The sequence below is a fragment of the Mustela erminea genome, chromosome 5, assembly GCF_009829155.1.
Source record: "Mustela erminea isolate mMusErm1 chromosome 5, mMusErm1.Pri, whole genome shotgun sequence".
NCBI classification, from domain to species: domain Eukaryota; kingdom Metazoa; phylum Chordata; class Mammalia; order Carnivora; family Mustelidae; genus Mustela; species Mustela erminea.
Genome location: NC_045618.1, coordinates 94,533,004 through 94,546,320, shown reverse-complemented (window position 1 = coordinate 94,546,320; position 13,317 = coordinate 94,533,004). Strand labels below are relative to the sequence as shown.

Below are 13,317 nucleotides of genomic sequence, written 5' to 3'. Positions count from 1 at the left end.
AGCATCAGGTTATATGTCTTACTTTCCAGTTATTTTAAATCTATACAACTAGGTGAGAGCCCTCAACAGTACAGAAAAGCATGAGAAAGCATGAGCCTTATAAAAATCCTAACTAATGGTATGAGCATAACTGGATATATTCTTTTTTTTTTTTTAAGATTTTATTTAGTTATTTGACAGAGAAAGAGAGAGAGATCACAAGTAGGCAGAGAGGCAGGCAGAGAAAGAGGAGGAAGCAGGCTCCCCACTGAGCAGAGAGCCCGACGAGGGCTTCCATTCCAGGACCCTGAGATCATGACCTGAGCTGAAGTCAAGAGGCTTTAACCCACTGAGCCACCCAGGCACCCCATAACTGGATATATTCTTGCATTTCTTTTACTCTCTTAGACATTAAAACTACATAATCTGTCTAACAGTCATTTTTGTATGAAAATATTATGGACTTTTAGTGCATAAAGGTATATAAATTCTCCTGTGGTAAAAATATTCTCTAAATTTTGTTCCTGGACTCATAGCTAACACATTTCAATAAATGATATCATCTGGATATCAAATAAACAAGTATAAAAAACTAAATATTTATGTTATAAACCACTTTTCCTTCCCAACTGGCTTTGTTTTGTCAACACATTACCCTTTTTGTAATTACCTGTGTGCTAAATCTTGAAATCTTTTTCTATTCCCTATCTTCATCTTCTACATCCAGTGGTCATATTTTCCTGATTATTGCTATTTGATTTATAACCAACCTTATCACCCTAGCTTCTTTTTTCCTTAATGAAAACAATCTCCCATTAGTTCCATATAGCTTATAAGCATGAGTTCAAATTTCTGAGCCTAGTACAGAAGGGTTCCCCATATCCAAATTTATTCTCTACCATCTAAAATGAATCATGCCTTCTTCCCACAGCTCCTAGAATATCCCAAGCCCATTCCTAATGTAAACCTCTGCTCTCCTCACAACTCACCTCTAACTGCTTATATCATATACATCCTCAAAAGATGCATTATAATTACCTCCCTTCAGTGCCTTTTCTAACTGATATGGCCCATGACAATGACCATGTCCTTTAAACTACCATAATATTTACTTTCTATAACACTTACTTAGACAAACATCTTTCTGTTGCTCTGGCCAAAAAACCTTAGAGCACTCTTTACTTCTCTCTTTCACACATTCCATACCCAAGCCATCAGCAGATCGTATCAACTCTACTTATGACATATGGTTAGTATCTAACTGCTTTCACTACATTCACTGCTAGCCTGGTTAAACTTCCATCAACTCTACCCTGTTTTCACCCTTGCCCTCCTTAAGTCTATTTATTTATTTTTAAAAGATTTATTTATTTATTGAGGAAGATGCTGGGGGCAGGGGCAGGAAGGCAGAGGAAGAGGGAGAGAATCTCAAGCAGACTCTCTCTGAGCATGGACCCAGACCTGGGACTGGATATCACCACAGTGAGATTCATAACCTGAGCCAAAATCAAGAGTTGGACACTTGACTGACTGAGCCACCCAAGTGCCCTTCTTAGCTCTATTTTAAATGTAACATCCAAAACATGCCTAGAAAATATAAGGCAACATATGTTACCTCTTTTCTCAAAATGTTCCTCACTCAGAGTAAAAGCCAGAGTTCATTAAATAGTCCACTAGACCTTATAAATAAGGACCCTTATTACCTCTTTAATTTTATTTTCTACTTCTCTAACCTTTACTGATTTCATTCCAGACTAACTAGCCTCTTTGATCTTTCTCAAACATGTTCTGCATTCTGTACTATTCCCTCTTCCTGTATTATTTTTTCTTCTCTCTTGATACTTGTGTGGTTTTCTTCAAATATTCTCTTTCACCACATTATTTAAAATAGCCCTTTCTCCATTTCCGCTTCTCTGCTTTATTTTTCTCCATAGCATTTATCACCATCTAACCTACTATGCTTTGCATTTATTTAATGTCTGCTTTGCTCCAATTAGAATGCAAGTTTATTATGAAGAAAGTTTTCCCTTTTTTGTTGACTGCCATATTCCCAGTACCTAGTAAAATATCTGACACATAGGAGACACTCAATAAATATGGATTGTTGATTAAGTAAATACTGCCTTACATTAGTACTTAAAGGGTTTCAGTGAGAAACCCTCCCAGAGCCTTAGGAGACAATTATGTCAAAGTGTCCATTCTTATTAGATTTTTTTTTTTTTTTTTGAAAGAAAGAGAGAGAGAGTGAGCAGGCACAAACAAGTGTATGGGATGAGAGGGAGAGAGAATCCCAAGCAGGCTCCACACCCAGTGCAGAGCTAGCATAGGGCTTGATCTCATGACCCTGAAATCATGACCTGAGCCAAAATTAAGAGTTGGACCCTCAATGGACTAAGGCACCCAGGTGCCCCATTCCTATCATATCTTTAACAAATATTTATTGAATCTGAATTTCTACTAGATTATAAATTCTTTGAGCTCTTAAAGGAATTATTAAGTTTAGAGAAACCTTTAAGATAGTTTCAACATGTCCTTTACCTGGACCTTTTACTTACCAGCAGCACATACAGGAAGAGAATCTGGGTTATAATCTCGACTATTCTGAAATAAGTTTCTTGACACTCTTTTTCTGCTAAAACATAAATCATCATTTACTGGCATTCCTTGAGAGGGCTTTAATTTTGGAGATGGGATGAAATCATATGCTGAAAACTATAAGAACAGAATAAAAAATTATCAAATATGTGTTACATCTTCTTGGTAATAAATATGACAGAATAATTTAGACTCACTTATGAAATTCAGATTAAAAAATACTAAATTTATCAAATATACAATGATACAAATAAACATCCAAATATCGTATGGTACACTAACAGTATTTTTCATTCCATGATAGAAATGCTAAATTTTTGTCTCTTTCTTATTATTTTACCCCAAACCTTTTCTGCACCTTACCTTCCTAAAGTACAAATCTGGCAGCTGGGAAGGAAAGAATGTAAATGACAGAAAGAATTAAAAGACAACTTGAATACAGCAAAGAACATTTCTGATTTAGGAGTGTAGACTGTCACACTATGCCGTCCTTGAGTATTATGCAGTAAATGCCAACTGAAGGTCATTGAACCAGTAAGCACTCCACTCTATTAGTCTTACTGTGACAAATTTACTACCCATATTCTGTAGCCCAAATAAAAATGGTAACCTATGTCACAGTTTCTTTAGGAGGTTTTCTTAGGATAGATTTTTTAGATGAAACCAAGTGCCTGATACTTTACATAAGTCTAGTACTTTATAGTATCCAATTTTTTTTTTTCACATGTCCCTTTTGATCCTTAAGGTACAAAAGTGCTATAGGACGGATAGTTAAAGAACTAAGTGAGAGCAAGATCCAAATATTCAGAATTCTTTTATTTCTTTTCTTTTTTTTTTTTTTTAAGATTTTTATTTATTTATTTGACAGAGAGAGAGAGAGAGGTATCACAAGGAGGCAGAAAGGCAGGCAGAGAGGGAAAAGCAGGCTTCCTGATGAGCAGAGAGCCTGATGCGGAGCTCAATCCCAGGACCCTGAAATCATGACCTGAGCCAAAGGCAGAGGTTTAACCCACTGAGCCACCCAGCGCCCCCAAGGGTTCAGAATTCTTCACCAATGACGACCTCAATTGTTCTGGATCACTTCATATTCAATATGGCTATAGCATATTTAAAAAATTGAGAGAACAGCGGTGCCTGGCTAGCTCAGTCAAAAGAGTATGTGACTCTTGATCCTGGGGGTGCAAGTTCGAGCTGCACGTTGGGTACAGAAATTATTTAAAAATAAATAAATATGTAACCTTAAAAACTTAAAAAAAAAGTTGAATGAACATAAATTATACTTACTGCCTATATATTTATTTAAAGCTTACAGACACAATCAAATCTAGACATGTAGTTAGCTATAAGGCTTCTCTGCAAACTTTGCCAAATATCGAATAACAATGAAAAACAATAAAATTAAAGATATGTCTATTTGAAAACTTCTTTGCTAATTGACTATTACAAGACTATGAACTACCAAATCCTCGGATAACCTGTTTTTCCTTAACAAATTTTGTGAAAAACGAGTTAACATCTTCAAAAATTAACCCAGAAAATACCAAAGAAAAATAAATAATGCCTGAAATGAAAAAAAAAACCTGACTTCACTTTCTCAGAGTACAGTATTACAATTTCTATGACTGATTATACAATAGTTTATATTAAATGGGATAAAAATGAAACCAATTACAGTCAACTTTTGATTAGACACATTAAGACATACTCACTCAGTTAAAATAGTGAGTAATCAAGAAATAATCCTACAGAAGGGAATACATTTTTTTTTCTTTAGGTGGGCTCCATATGCCCAGCAAGGAGCCCAACACAGGGCCTGAACTCCTGACTTTGAGATCAAGACCTATCCTGGGTGGCTCTGCCAGATAAGCACATGACTCCTGATTTCAGCTCAGGTCATGATCCCAGGGTCATGAAACAGAGCCTTGCATTGGGCTCCATGCTGGCCATGGAGCCTGCTCAAGATTCTCTCTCTCCCCTTGCACCTTCCACGCTACTTGCTCACTTGTTCATGCGCTCTCGCTCTCTCTCTCTCTTTAAAAAAAAAAAAAAAAAGTTCTGATTACCTTAAGTCTCCTTCTGAAACAACTCTGTTTTTCTTTTTTCTTTGAAAACTTTATGTATTTTTTCCATTTTATTTTATTTCTTTTCAGTGCTCCAAAATTCATGGATTTATGTACCACACCTAGTGCTCCATGCAATATGTGCCCTCCTTAATACCCGCCACCAGGCTTACCCAACCCCCCACACCCTCCCCTCCAAACCCCTCAGTTTGTTTCTCAGAGTCCACAGTTTCTCATGGTTTGTCTCCCCCTCCCATTTCCCCCATCTCACTTCTCCTCTCCATCTCCCAATGTCCTCCATGCTATTCCTTATGCTCCACAAGTAAGTGAAACCATATGATACTTGACTCTCTCTGCTTGTCTGCTTGACTTATTCTATTTTTTTTTTTTTTTAAGAGAAAGAGAGCACAAGCAGGGGGAGTGGGAGAGGGAGAAGCAGGCTCTCTGCTGAGCAATGAGTTCTATGTGGGGCTCCATCTCAGGACCCCAGAATCATGACCTGAGCCGAAGGCGGAACTTAACCATCGGAGCCACCAGCTACCCCATATTTGTGTTTTTAAAAACACTTGAAGAAAACATGGTTGTGTTACTAGATATGAAGTTTTATATCTCACTTTTGCACTTAACATTATCATAAAACTACTTCCATGTTGCTAAAACCTCTTATAAATGCTATAAACTTCAATTACAAAAACAGTATACTGCTTATTATAAAAAAACGCTAAAAATATAGAAGTAAGTAAGATATAAAATTCTTCTTTGGTAACCTTTTCATTAGAATTTTGATGATAAACTCTTTAACAGATCTTTTTCTATATATAAACATACCTCCAAAAACTATTTTTTAAAAAAAGACTTATCCATTCACTTTAGAGAGAGTACATGTACATACATGTGAGGGAATGGGGACACAGGGGAAGAGGGAGAGAATCTCCAGCAGACTCCCTGCTCAGTGTGGAATCAGATGCGGGGGGCTCATCTCACAGTTCTGAGATCATGACCGGAGCCAAAAATGGAGAGTCGAAGTTTAATCAAGGGAGCCATCCTGCAACTCTCAATAATGTATTCTTTTTTTTTTTTTATCAGAGAGAGAGGGAGAGAGAGCAAGCATAGGCAGACAAAATGGCAGGCAGAGGCAGAGGGAAAAGCAGGCTCCCTGCTGAGTAAGGAGCCTGATGTGGGACTCGATCCCGGGACGCCGGGATCATGACCTGAGCTGAAAGCAGCCGCTTAACCCACTGAGCCACCCAGGTGCCCCTCAATAATGTATTCTTAAGAAACAAAAATAGATCACATAATACTCTGGCACACAGTAAGTGCTCAATATATTATAGACATCCTTCCATGTAATCCATACATATCTGCTTATTCTTTCTAACGGTTGCCCAGTATTACGCATTATTGTTGAACTCATAGTTCCCTACTGATGGACATTTTCTATGCACAACTTTTCAGTATTATAATCTTGTAGTAAACATTGTTATGTACATATCCTAGTACATGTTTAGAGACTGCATTAATATTCCATTGACTAGGCATGCCATTCTCTTATTATAGAACATTTGGTTGCTTCCAAAAAAAAATTTTTTTAATGATAAGGAAGAAATTCCGATGACAGAAATGGTGCATTTCTGGCTTAAGGTAGCAGTGCTGACTGAAGGGGACTGGCAGACCTTAGAAATGTTACACAGCTTAAATACCTTTTTAAAACAACTAAAATGGTGGTTTCTTTGATATCCATAGGCTTCCCACACAAGGCAGAATACCCAAACCGAACTTTCTGTAGCTGTCAGCTAACCAGTTTACCCACAAAATATTTAAATGAGACTATTTCTAGTTTTCCCTTTACTTAGCCAATTAGCTGACTCTCTTACATGTAAGAACACAAACAACATTGCAAATAACAAACTAAGTATTTCTGACTCCTTGTTTGATGTTTCTTTCTGGAAATTTCAATAATATGCTGCTTTTCTGGGTCTGAAATGAGACTCAAACACACAGCCTACAAGTGTACCTTTTCTGAGACTTGGGCCCTTGAGTCCAGTTAACCTTTCCTCATGTAACTGACTGAGCAATATGGCTCTTGCACAGTGAATCTGATTCTTGGTAAAGCCTCTTTCTGGTTCTGACTTTAATTGGACACAGGGACAATAGCTTCCACACAGATAGAAGCAGTGGTAGAAATGGGTTTTGATTTTATGATCTATTATGTGATTTCTGCTGGATAACAGGGAGCCAATAGGGCATCTGCAATCTCGTTGGGGTGTGCTCCATTTAAGTATTTTTAAAAATTAACATATAATGTATTATTTGTTTCAGGGGTACAGGTCTGCGAATCATTAGTCTTGTACAATCACAGCACTCACCATAGCACATACCCTCCCCAGTGTCCATCACCCAGCCACCCCATCGCTCTCGCCCTCCTCCCCTCCAGCAACCCTCAGTTTGTTTCCTGAGACCAAGAGTCTCTTATAGTTTGCCTCCCTCCTCAGTCCCCTCTTGTTTCATTTTAAGTATTTTTTAAATTTTAATTGTATTTATTTATTTTTAAAGACTATTTGAGAGGGAAAGAGAAAGTGTATGAGAGAGAGAGTACAAGCAGTGGGAGCAGCAGTGGGAGAAGGAGAAGCGGACTCTCCGCTGAGCAGAGAGCCCAATGTGGGACTCGATTCCAGCACCCTGAGATCATGACCAGAGCCGAAGCAGATGCTTAACTGACTGAGCCACCCACGTGCCCCTTGTTTAAGTATTTTTAAATGTACTGATATGAGCTCCTTTACACTAATAACCAGATCTCTTTTTCCCCATCCAAAACTTGGGGTTTTTTCACGTTTACTTACAATGGGCCCAATATTTACCTGTTAATATCTACAAAAATCAAATTCCTATAGCAAAGATGAAAGGAAACAAAATCTATAACATTCAATGGATTTAGTTGTCAGCTTTTTTCAATTTCTCTAAATAACTGAGTAACTGTACATTAATATTACTTTAGAACTCTGAGGCTAAAGGACAGTTAAGAAGTTTAATTATAAATTAGACACATTCAGAGAAATAATGATTTCCAAAAGCCAAACAAAAGAATATTTCATAGTTTTCCAAACCTCAAGAAAGTTTAGCTTTTTTAAAAACTAGGAAAATTCAATGCCATTTCTATATAAGATATGGACATTGGGAAAAAAAAGAATGTCTCTCCAAATCCTTGGGAGTCACAATTCTTAGTCAATTAGTTATCTACTGCTATAAAATACATTATCCCAGAGCACAGTAGCATAAAACAATGAATATTTATTATCTTTTTTCTGTGGATCACAAATTTACAAGTGGCTTAACTGGATTGTTTATGTATCTTGGAGGCTGCAATCAAGATACTGGCAAAGGGGCTGTCACTGGAAGGTTTGACTGAGAGTGGAGGATCACTGAACTTCACTCAGTGGCTACTGTCAGGAGTCCTCAGTTCCTCCCTATCTGGGTCTCTCCAGAGGGCTGCTCAAGATCTGGCAGCTGGTTTCCTCCAGAGCAATCAATCCAAGAAAGACAACAACCAAGATGCAAGCTGTGGTGCCTTTTTATGACCTAGTTTCTGAAGTCACACACCATTATTTCTACCTTATTTGTTAGAATTGAGTCATTAAGTCTACACACATGCAAGTAGAAGAGAACTGGATTGCAATTATTCAGGGAAAGAATCTCAATGAATTTGTGGTAGATATATTTACAACCAACATACTCAACAATGATGAATCTAATGGTAATTAAGTGTTTTTGTTTCTTTAGCTGGTCAACATCAATAGACTGGCACCTGCTTCTACCTTAAAAATTTGCTGCTTTATCATAATTAGATCCTCTAAGGTATTCAGAAGGTAAAATTTTTCCATTTTATGAATATAAAATATTTTTGAGCAAATAGATTGGTATATCATGTCTATCTGTAGATTGTATTAATCAGAATAAAATCAAATGAAACAACACTGTTTCAAATGACATAATAAATCTTCTAAGAGGGTAAGTGCTTATACTGCATTAAATTAAATAAAACCCAAGACTTCTAGGATTTCTTTACTTGTTATGATTTGAAGGTACTGTTTATTTAAGGCAAATAATGGTCTTGCCACAAGCTGTACATTCAAGGGAAAACATAGACTAGCTGCAAGCTAGATGATGTTAATTAATGACCTTGGTTAACCAAGAAAAAAATGTTCTTAAACTTTAAAGTTTTAATATCTGGTATATAATTATATAGAAAAAGTTCATACAAAATCCTTTTAAACATAGCACTTTGAAGAAATAAAACTCCAGTCTGAGTGCCCCAGGAACTCAAATTTCTTTAATTTCCTACACTAGCTTCACAGGTTGGTTATATTAATATAGCTCCTTTAAAAAAAAATTTGTATGGGCTCCTGGGTGGCTCAGTGGGTTAAAGCCTCTGCCTTCAGCTCAGGTCATGATCCCAGGGTCCTTGGATGGAGCCCCTGATTAGGCTCTCTGCTCAGCAGGGAGCCTGCTTTCTCCTCTCTCTCTGCCTGCCTCTCTGCCTACTTGTGATCTCTGTCAAATAAATAAATAAAATCATTAAAAAAAAAAGAAAGGGGATCAATTCCTATAATGCCTATATATGATTCTATGTCATATAATCCTATAATGATTAATATATAGCTTGTTATAATTTTCAAACCCTTAGTTAATCTTAAGATTTTAGACTAATATAAAATTGAATTAATGAAAAATCTTTAGATCCTGAACTTAAAAATAAGAAAAATATGCAAATCAGTGCTCACCAAATATATTTTTAATTTACCCTTATCTCTTTCATTATTGAATAACCATCAATTAAACAGATTAAAGTTTATAGAAATACCTTTGGATGATGTTAAATACATGTTTATTGCCACTTAAATCACTGTAAAAGCATATGAAATATGTATGCAGAGAGAATGAAAGCTAATTTTTTGGTTACATGACTTTCAGTTTTTTCTGCATCTATGAGGAAATAAAGTTGGTTTCTTTGTGTAAGGCTGTATTTAATATATACAGCAGACATGGCTCTAAGTTAAAAAGTTATAGGGAAACAAAAATATAATACAAAGTAATGGATACATGCTGTCCACTTATCAAGGGCATTCTTACAGCTTTTTTTAGGATGGAAAAATATATATAAATATATATTGTCTTATTTAATATGTTTTTAAGGTTTATTTCTAAAAATTGATTTTAAGATTATTTTTAAGGTTTTAAATAGATCAACTATAAAGAACAGATATGCTTTGGGGTTGTTCAAGATTTTGAGAACCATTAAAACTAAGGTTTTTGGGTCACCTGAGTGGCTCAGTCGTTAAGCAGCTCCCTTGGGCTTGGGTAATGATCGCAGGGTCCTGGGATCGAGCCCCACATCAGGCTCCCTGCTTGGCAGGAAGCCTGCTTCTCCCTCTCCCACCTCCCCTGCTTGTGTTCCCTCTCTCACTGTCTCCCTATCAAATAAATAAAAAAATCTCAAAACAAACAAACAAAAAACTATGGTTTTCAGATTGTTTTGACACACTAGTAAAATTTAAAAAAGAAAATCAGGTGCACCTGACTGGTTCAGTCACTAGAGTGTGTGACACTTGAGATTACTTTAAAAAAAATTCAAAAAGGAAAAAAAGAAAAAAGAAAATCAATGACTATTTATGGAAAACAATCTAATATCTATAATGACATCATATATGATTTTCAGGGTTATCCATGACTTTGACATGCTTAAACCAAGAGTTTTTCTCTTTCAGATATTCCAATCATATTTTGAAAAGAAAATCAAAAGGGTGCCTGGGTGGCTCAGTAGGTTAAGCACCAGCCTTTGCCTTAAGTTGTGATCCTAAGGTCCTGGGCTACTTGCTCAGCAGAAAGTCTGCCTCTCCCTCTCCCTCTGCCCTCCCCCTGCTCATGCTCTCTCTCTCAAATAAATAATAAAATCTTTATACACACACACACACACACACACTTCAAAAACAGCATACGTAAAAACATTTAAATATTTAATCACTGTCCTCAAGATAAACTCCAGTGTAGTTCTTCTACAAAATATTTATGAGTAAGAAAGTAAAACTTAATTTCTGGGATTAAGTTCTATTTTTTAAAAGCAACATATGTCCAGACTGGAATTTCAAAAATGCACTTATTTTCAGATTCTTGGTACTTCGGCTACCACCAGAATCATAATACACTAACATTTTAGATTTGACACAGAATAAGCAGCGTTAAGATCCATGCTTATGGAAAACTATTCACTGCCAGGTAATGTTTACAATACAGGAGAATAACCATATAACTAGATTATGTAAGTATCTAGTATCATCTTCTATTACCGCCTACCATACAGTTTCAGCCTTGCAGAAACTCACCATTTCTTACTAATTTTCTAAGTCTTTCCATAAGGCATTCCTTTTTGTTTTTTTAAAGATTTTACTTATTTACTTGAGAGAGAAAGAGAGAAACAGCATGAATGGAAGGGGAGGGCCAGAAGGAGAGAGAAAAGTAGACACACACACCCATTCCAGCACCCCCTTGCCTTAACCCCCCACCCTGCCTCCTCCTCCACCTGGGCAAGGAACCTGATGTGGGACTCTCTGACCTGAGGCAGATGCTTAACCGACTCAGCCACCCAGGTGACCCTCCCAGGGAATAAAGATACTCTCTCCCTCTGAAATTCACTAGGATCCACCCATACTTAGCAAAACTCTATTCATCTTTTATCACACCATTTAAATCATAATCACTTAGAAAATAATTAAGAAGAGTTTGAAAATAAAATTCTGTGGAATAATTCCAAGCAGAAGAAGACCTGCAAAGAAATCTTGACCTTTAGTAGGTAGTTAGTTGTTATGTTATTGTTGTAGTAATTATTTTTTTGTGAATTAAAGAATACAGCATATGAATATGACTGACACTGGAAACCAGGGTTTTACTGTGGGAAAAGGAAGGTATAGATATGGACGAAAGAAAGATGAGGAAAAACCCTGTGGTGCTGGATTTGAATTAGAAGTATCAGTATGATTTAAGAAAGAAAAAAAAAAAAAGGTACTCCCTGGTTCATCCACTGAAATCAGGACCAATCCACAATGGTAAACAATAGCAATGAGTACATTTATATATAGACTTTGGTTTTTAAATTCTACTCTTAACTACAAAAGCAGTTTTAGTGTTCTTGAAAAAATGGCTGATTTCAGGTCTGGCACAAGAAAGGTACAAGGTAAGCCTGGACATCCTGAAGTAAAGGAAGTGTTCAAAGACTAGAGAGTCACCTCAGTGGACATAAGAGTCAGCCACTGGTCAACTTTGAGCCAATTTTAGCATCAAAAGGAATACTGGTGTATTTAATACAGAACAAAAAAGAATGCCAGATAACAAATATAGAATGTAAGAATAAAAAAAACAGATACTGTTTCTCTGCAGCCCTTGATATAATAAATGGAATAGGTAAGGATCATTACTGGATGTTGGCAACAGTGGCTGAAAGGTTGTTGGGTTATTCATAGGGTCTCAAAGTATCATCCTGCAGATCGTGTGCTAATTATAAAGAGGAAGATAAACTTTACAATAGAGTGTCTGGTTATCACTACCTAAACCCAGTAGTAAAATTTAGCTCACCAGTAGCAGGACAACCTGATATTATATGTCTCCGGATGTGATGTCCTGTTCACAACATCTCCTATGTAACATTTTTGCTAAAAGTGTTTATCTTGAATGTAATCATAAAGAAACAATCAGATAAATTAAGAAATGCAGAAAATTCTACAAAACTACCCCAAATTCTTCAAATAAGTCAATGTCATGAAAGAAACAAACAAGGAGGTATATTGTTCTAGATAAGAGACAAATTAACTACATGAACCTTGACTGGAATCTGGATGATTAAAGTAAAACAAATACTAGAAAACGTTTTTTAAGGGACAATTGGAGAAATTTAAATACAGACTATATATTAGATATTAATGAATTACTATTGATTTTCTGACGTGTGTTAATAATGTGATAAAGGAAAATGCCATTCTTAGACGATATATATGGAAATATTTAGGAATGAAATATCAAGATATCTGCACTTGCGTTCAAATGGTTCAGCAAATGTGAAGCACACATGGCAAGATGACATCTGGTAAATATAAATAAAGTAGATGGATATTCATTATACAATTCTTTTAAGTTATTTATAGATTTGCAATTTTCAAAATAAAAAATTTGGGAGAAAATCAGTTCAGATGTCACATCTTCTTGGAAGACTTTTTAAACTTTTCTAGTTATATTATTTTTTCTCTTTTTATATTCCTGTAGACTCTTTATATTTCTACCTCAGTCCTTAACAAACTTGATACTGTCCATTTACAGGTCTGACCTTTTCCCTAAACTTCATGGAACCAGTCTCATCTTCATTAACAGAACTTAGCTCTTCATCTGACATGTACTAAATATTTTATGGTTTATTTATGGATGAAATAATCGATATCCCAAATGGACAGACCAAAACTGAAATCCTAGTATTGTCACTATCATATTGTGCCTCAAATTCAATGAAATCCATCAAGCTGTAAGCCTATTAAATGTTCCTACCTGATCTGTATCTATATAATAGATACAGTAGATATGCACATCACCATTCAAACCAAATTAAAAACAAAGCATAACAATCCTAAGGCAGCCTCACCCTTAA

The 13,317-nt window shown here is 36.0% G+C and overlaps 1 protein-coding gene across 3 annotated transcripts in view; it reads right to left on the bottom strand.

Annotated features, from left to right (window-relative positions):
- TOGARAM1 (TOG array regulator of axonemal microtubules 1) overlaps positions 1 to 13,317 on the bottom strand; it is an 80,348-nt gene that overhangs the window by 64,572 nt on the left and 2,459 nt on the right. For all 3 annotated transcript variants that reach the window (XM_032344110.1, XM_032344109.1, XM_032344111.1), the window contains exon 2: positions 2,535 to 2,691. In XM_032344110.1, coding sequence (XP_032200001.1) covers positions 2,535 to 2,691 — 157 coding nt within the window. The remainder of the gene's footprint in view (positions 1 to 2,534; positions 2,692 to 13,317) is intronic.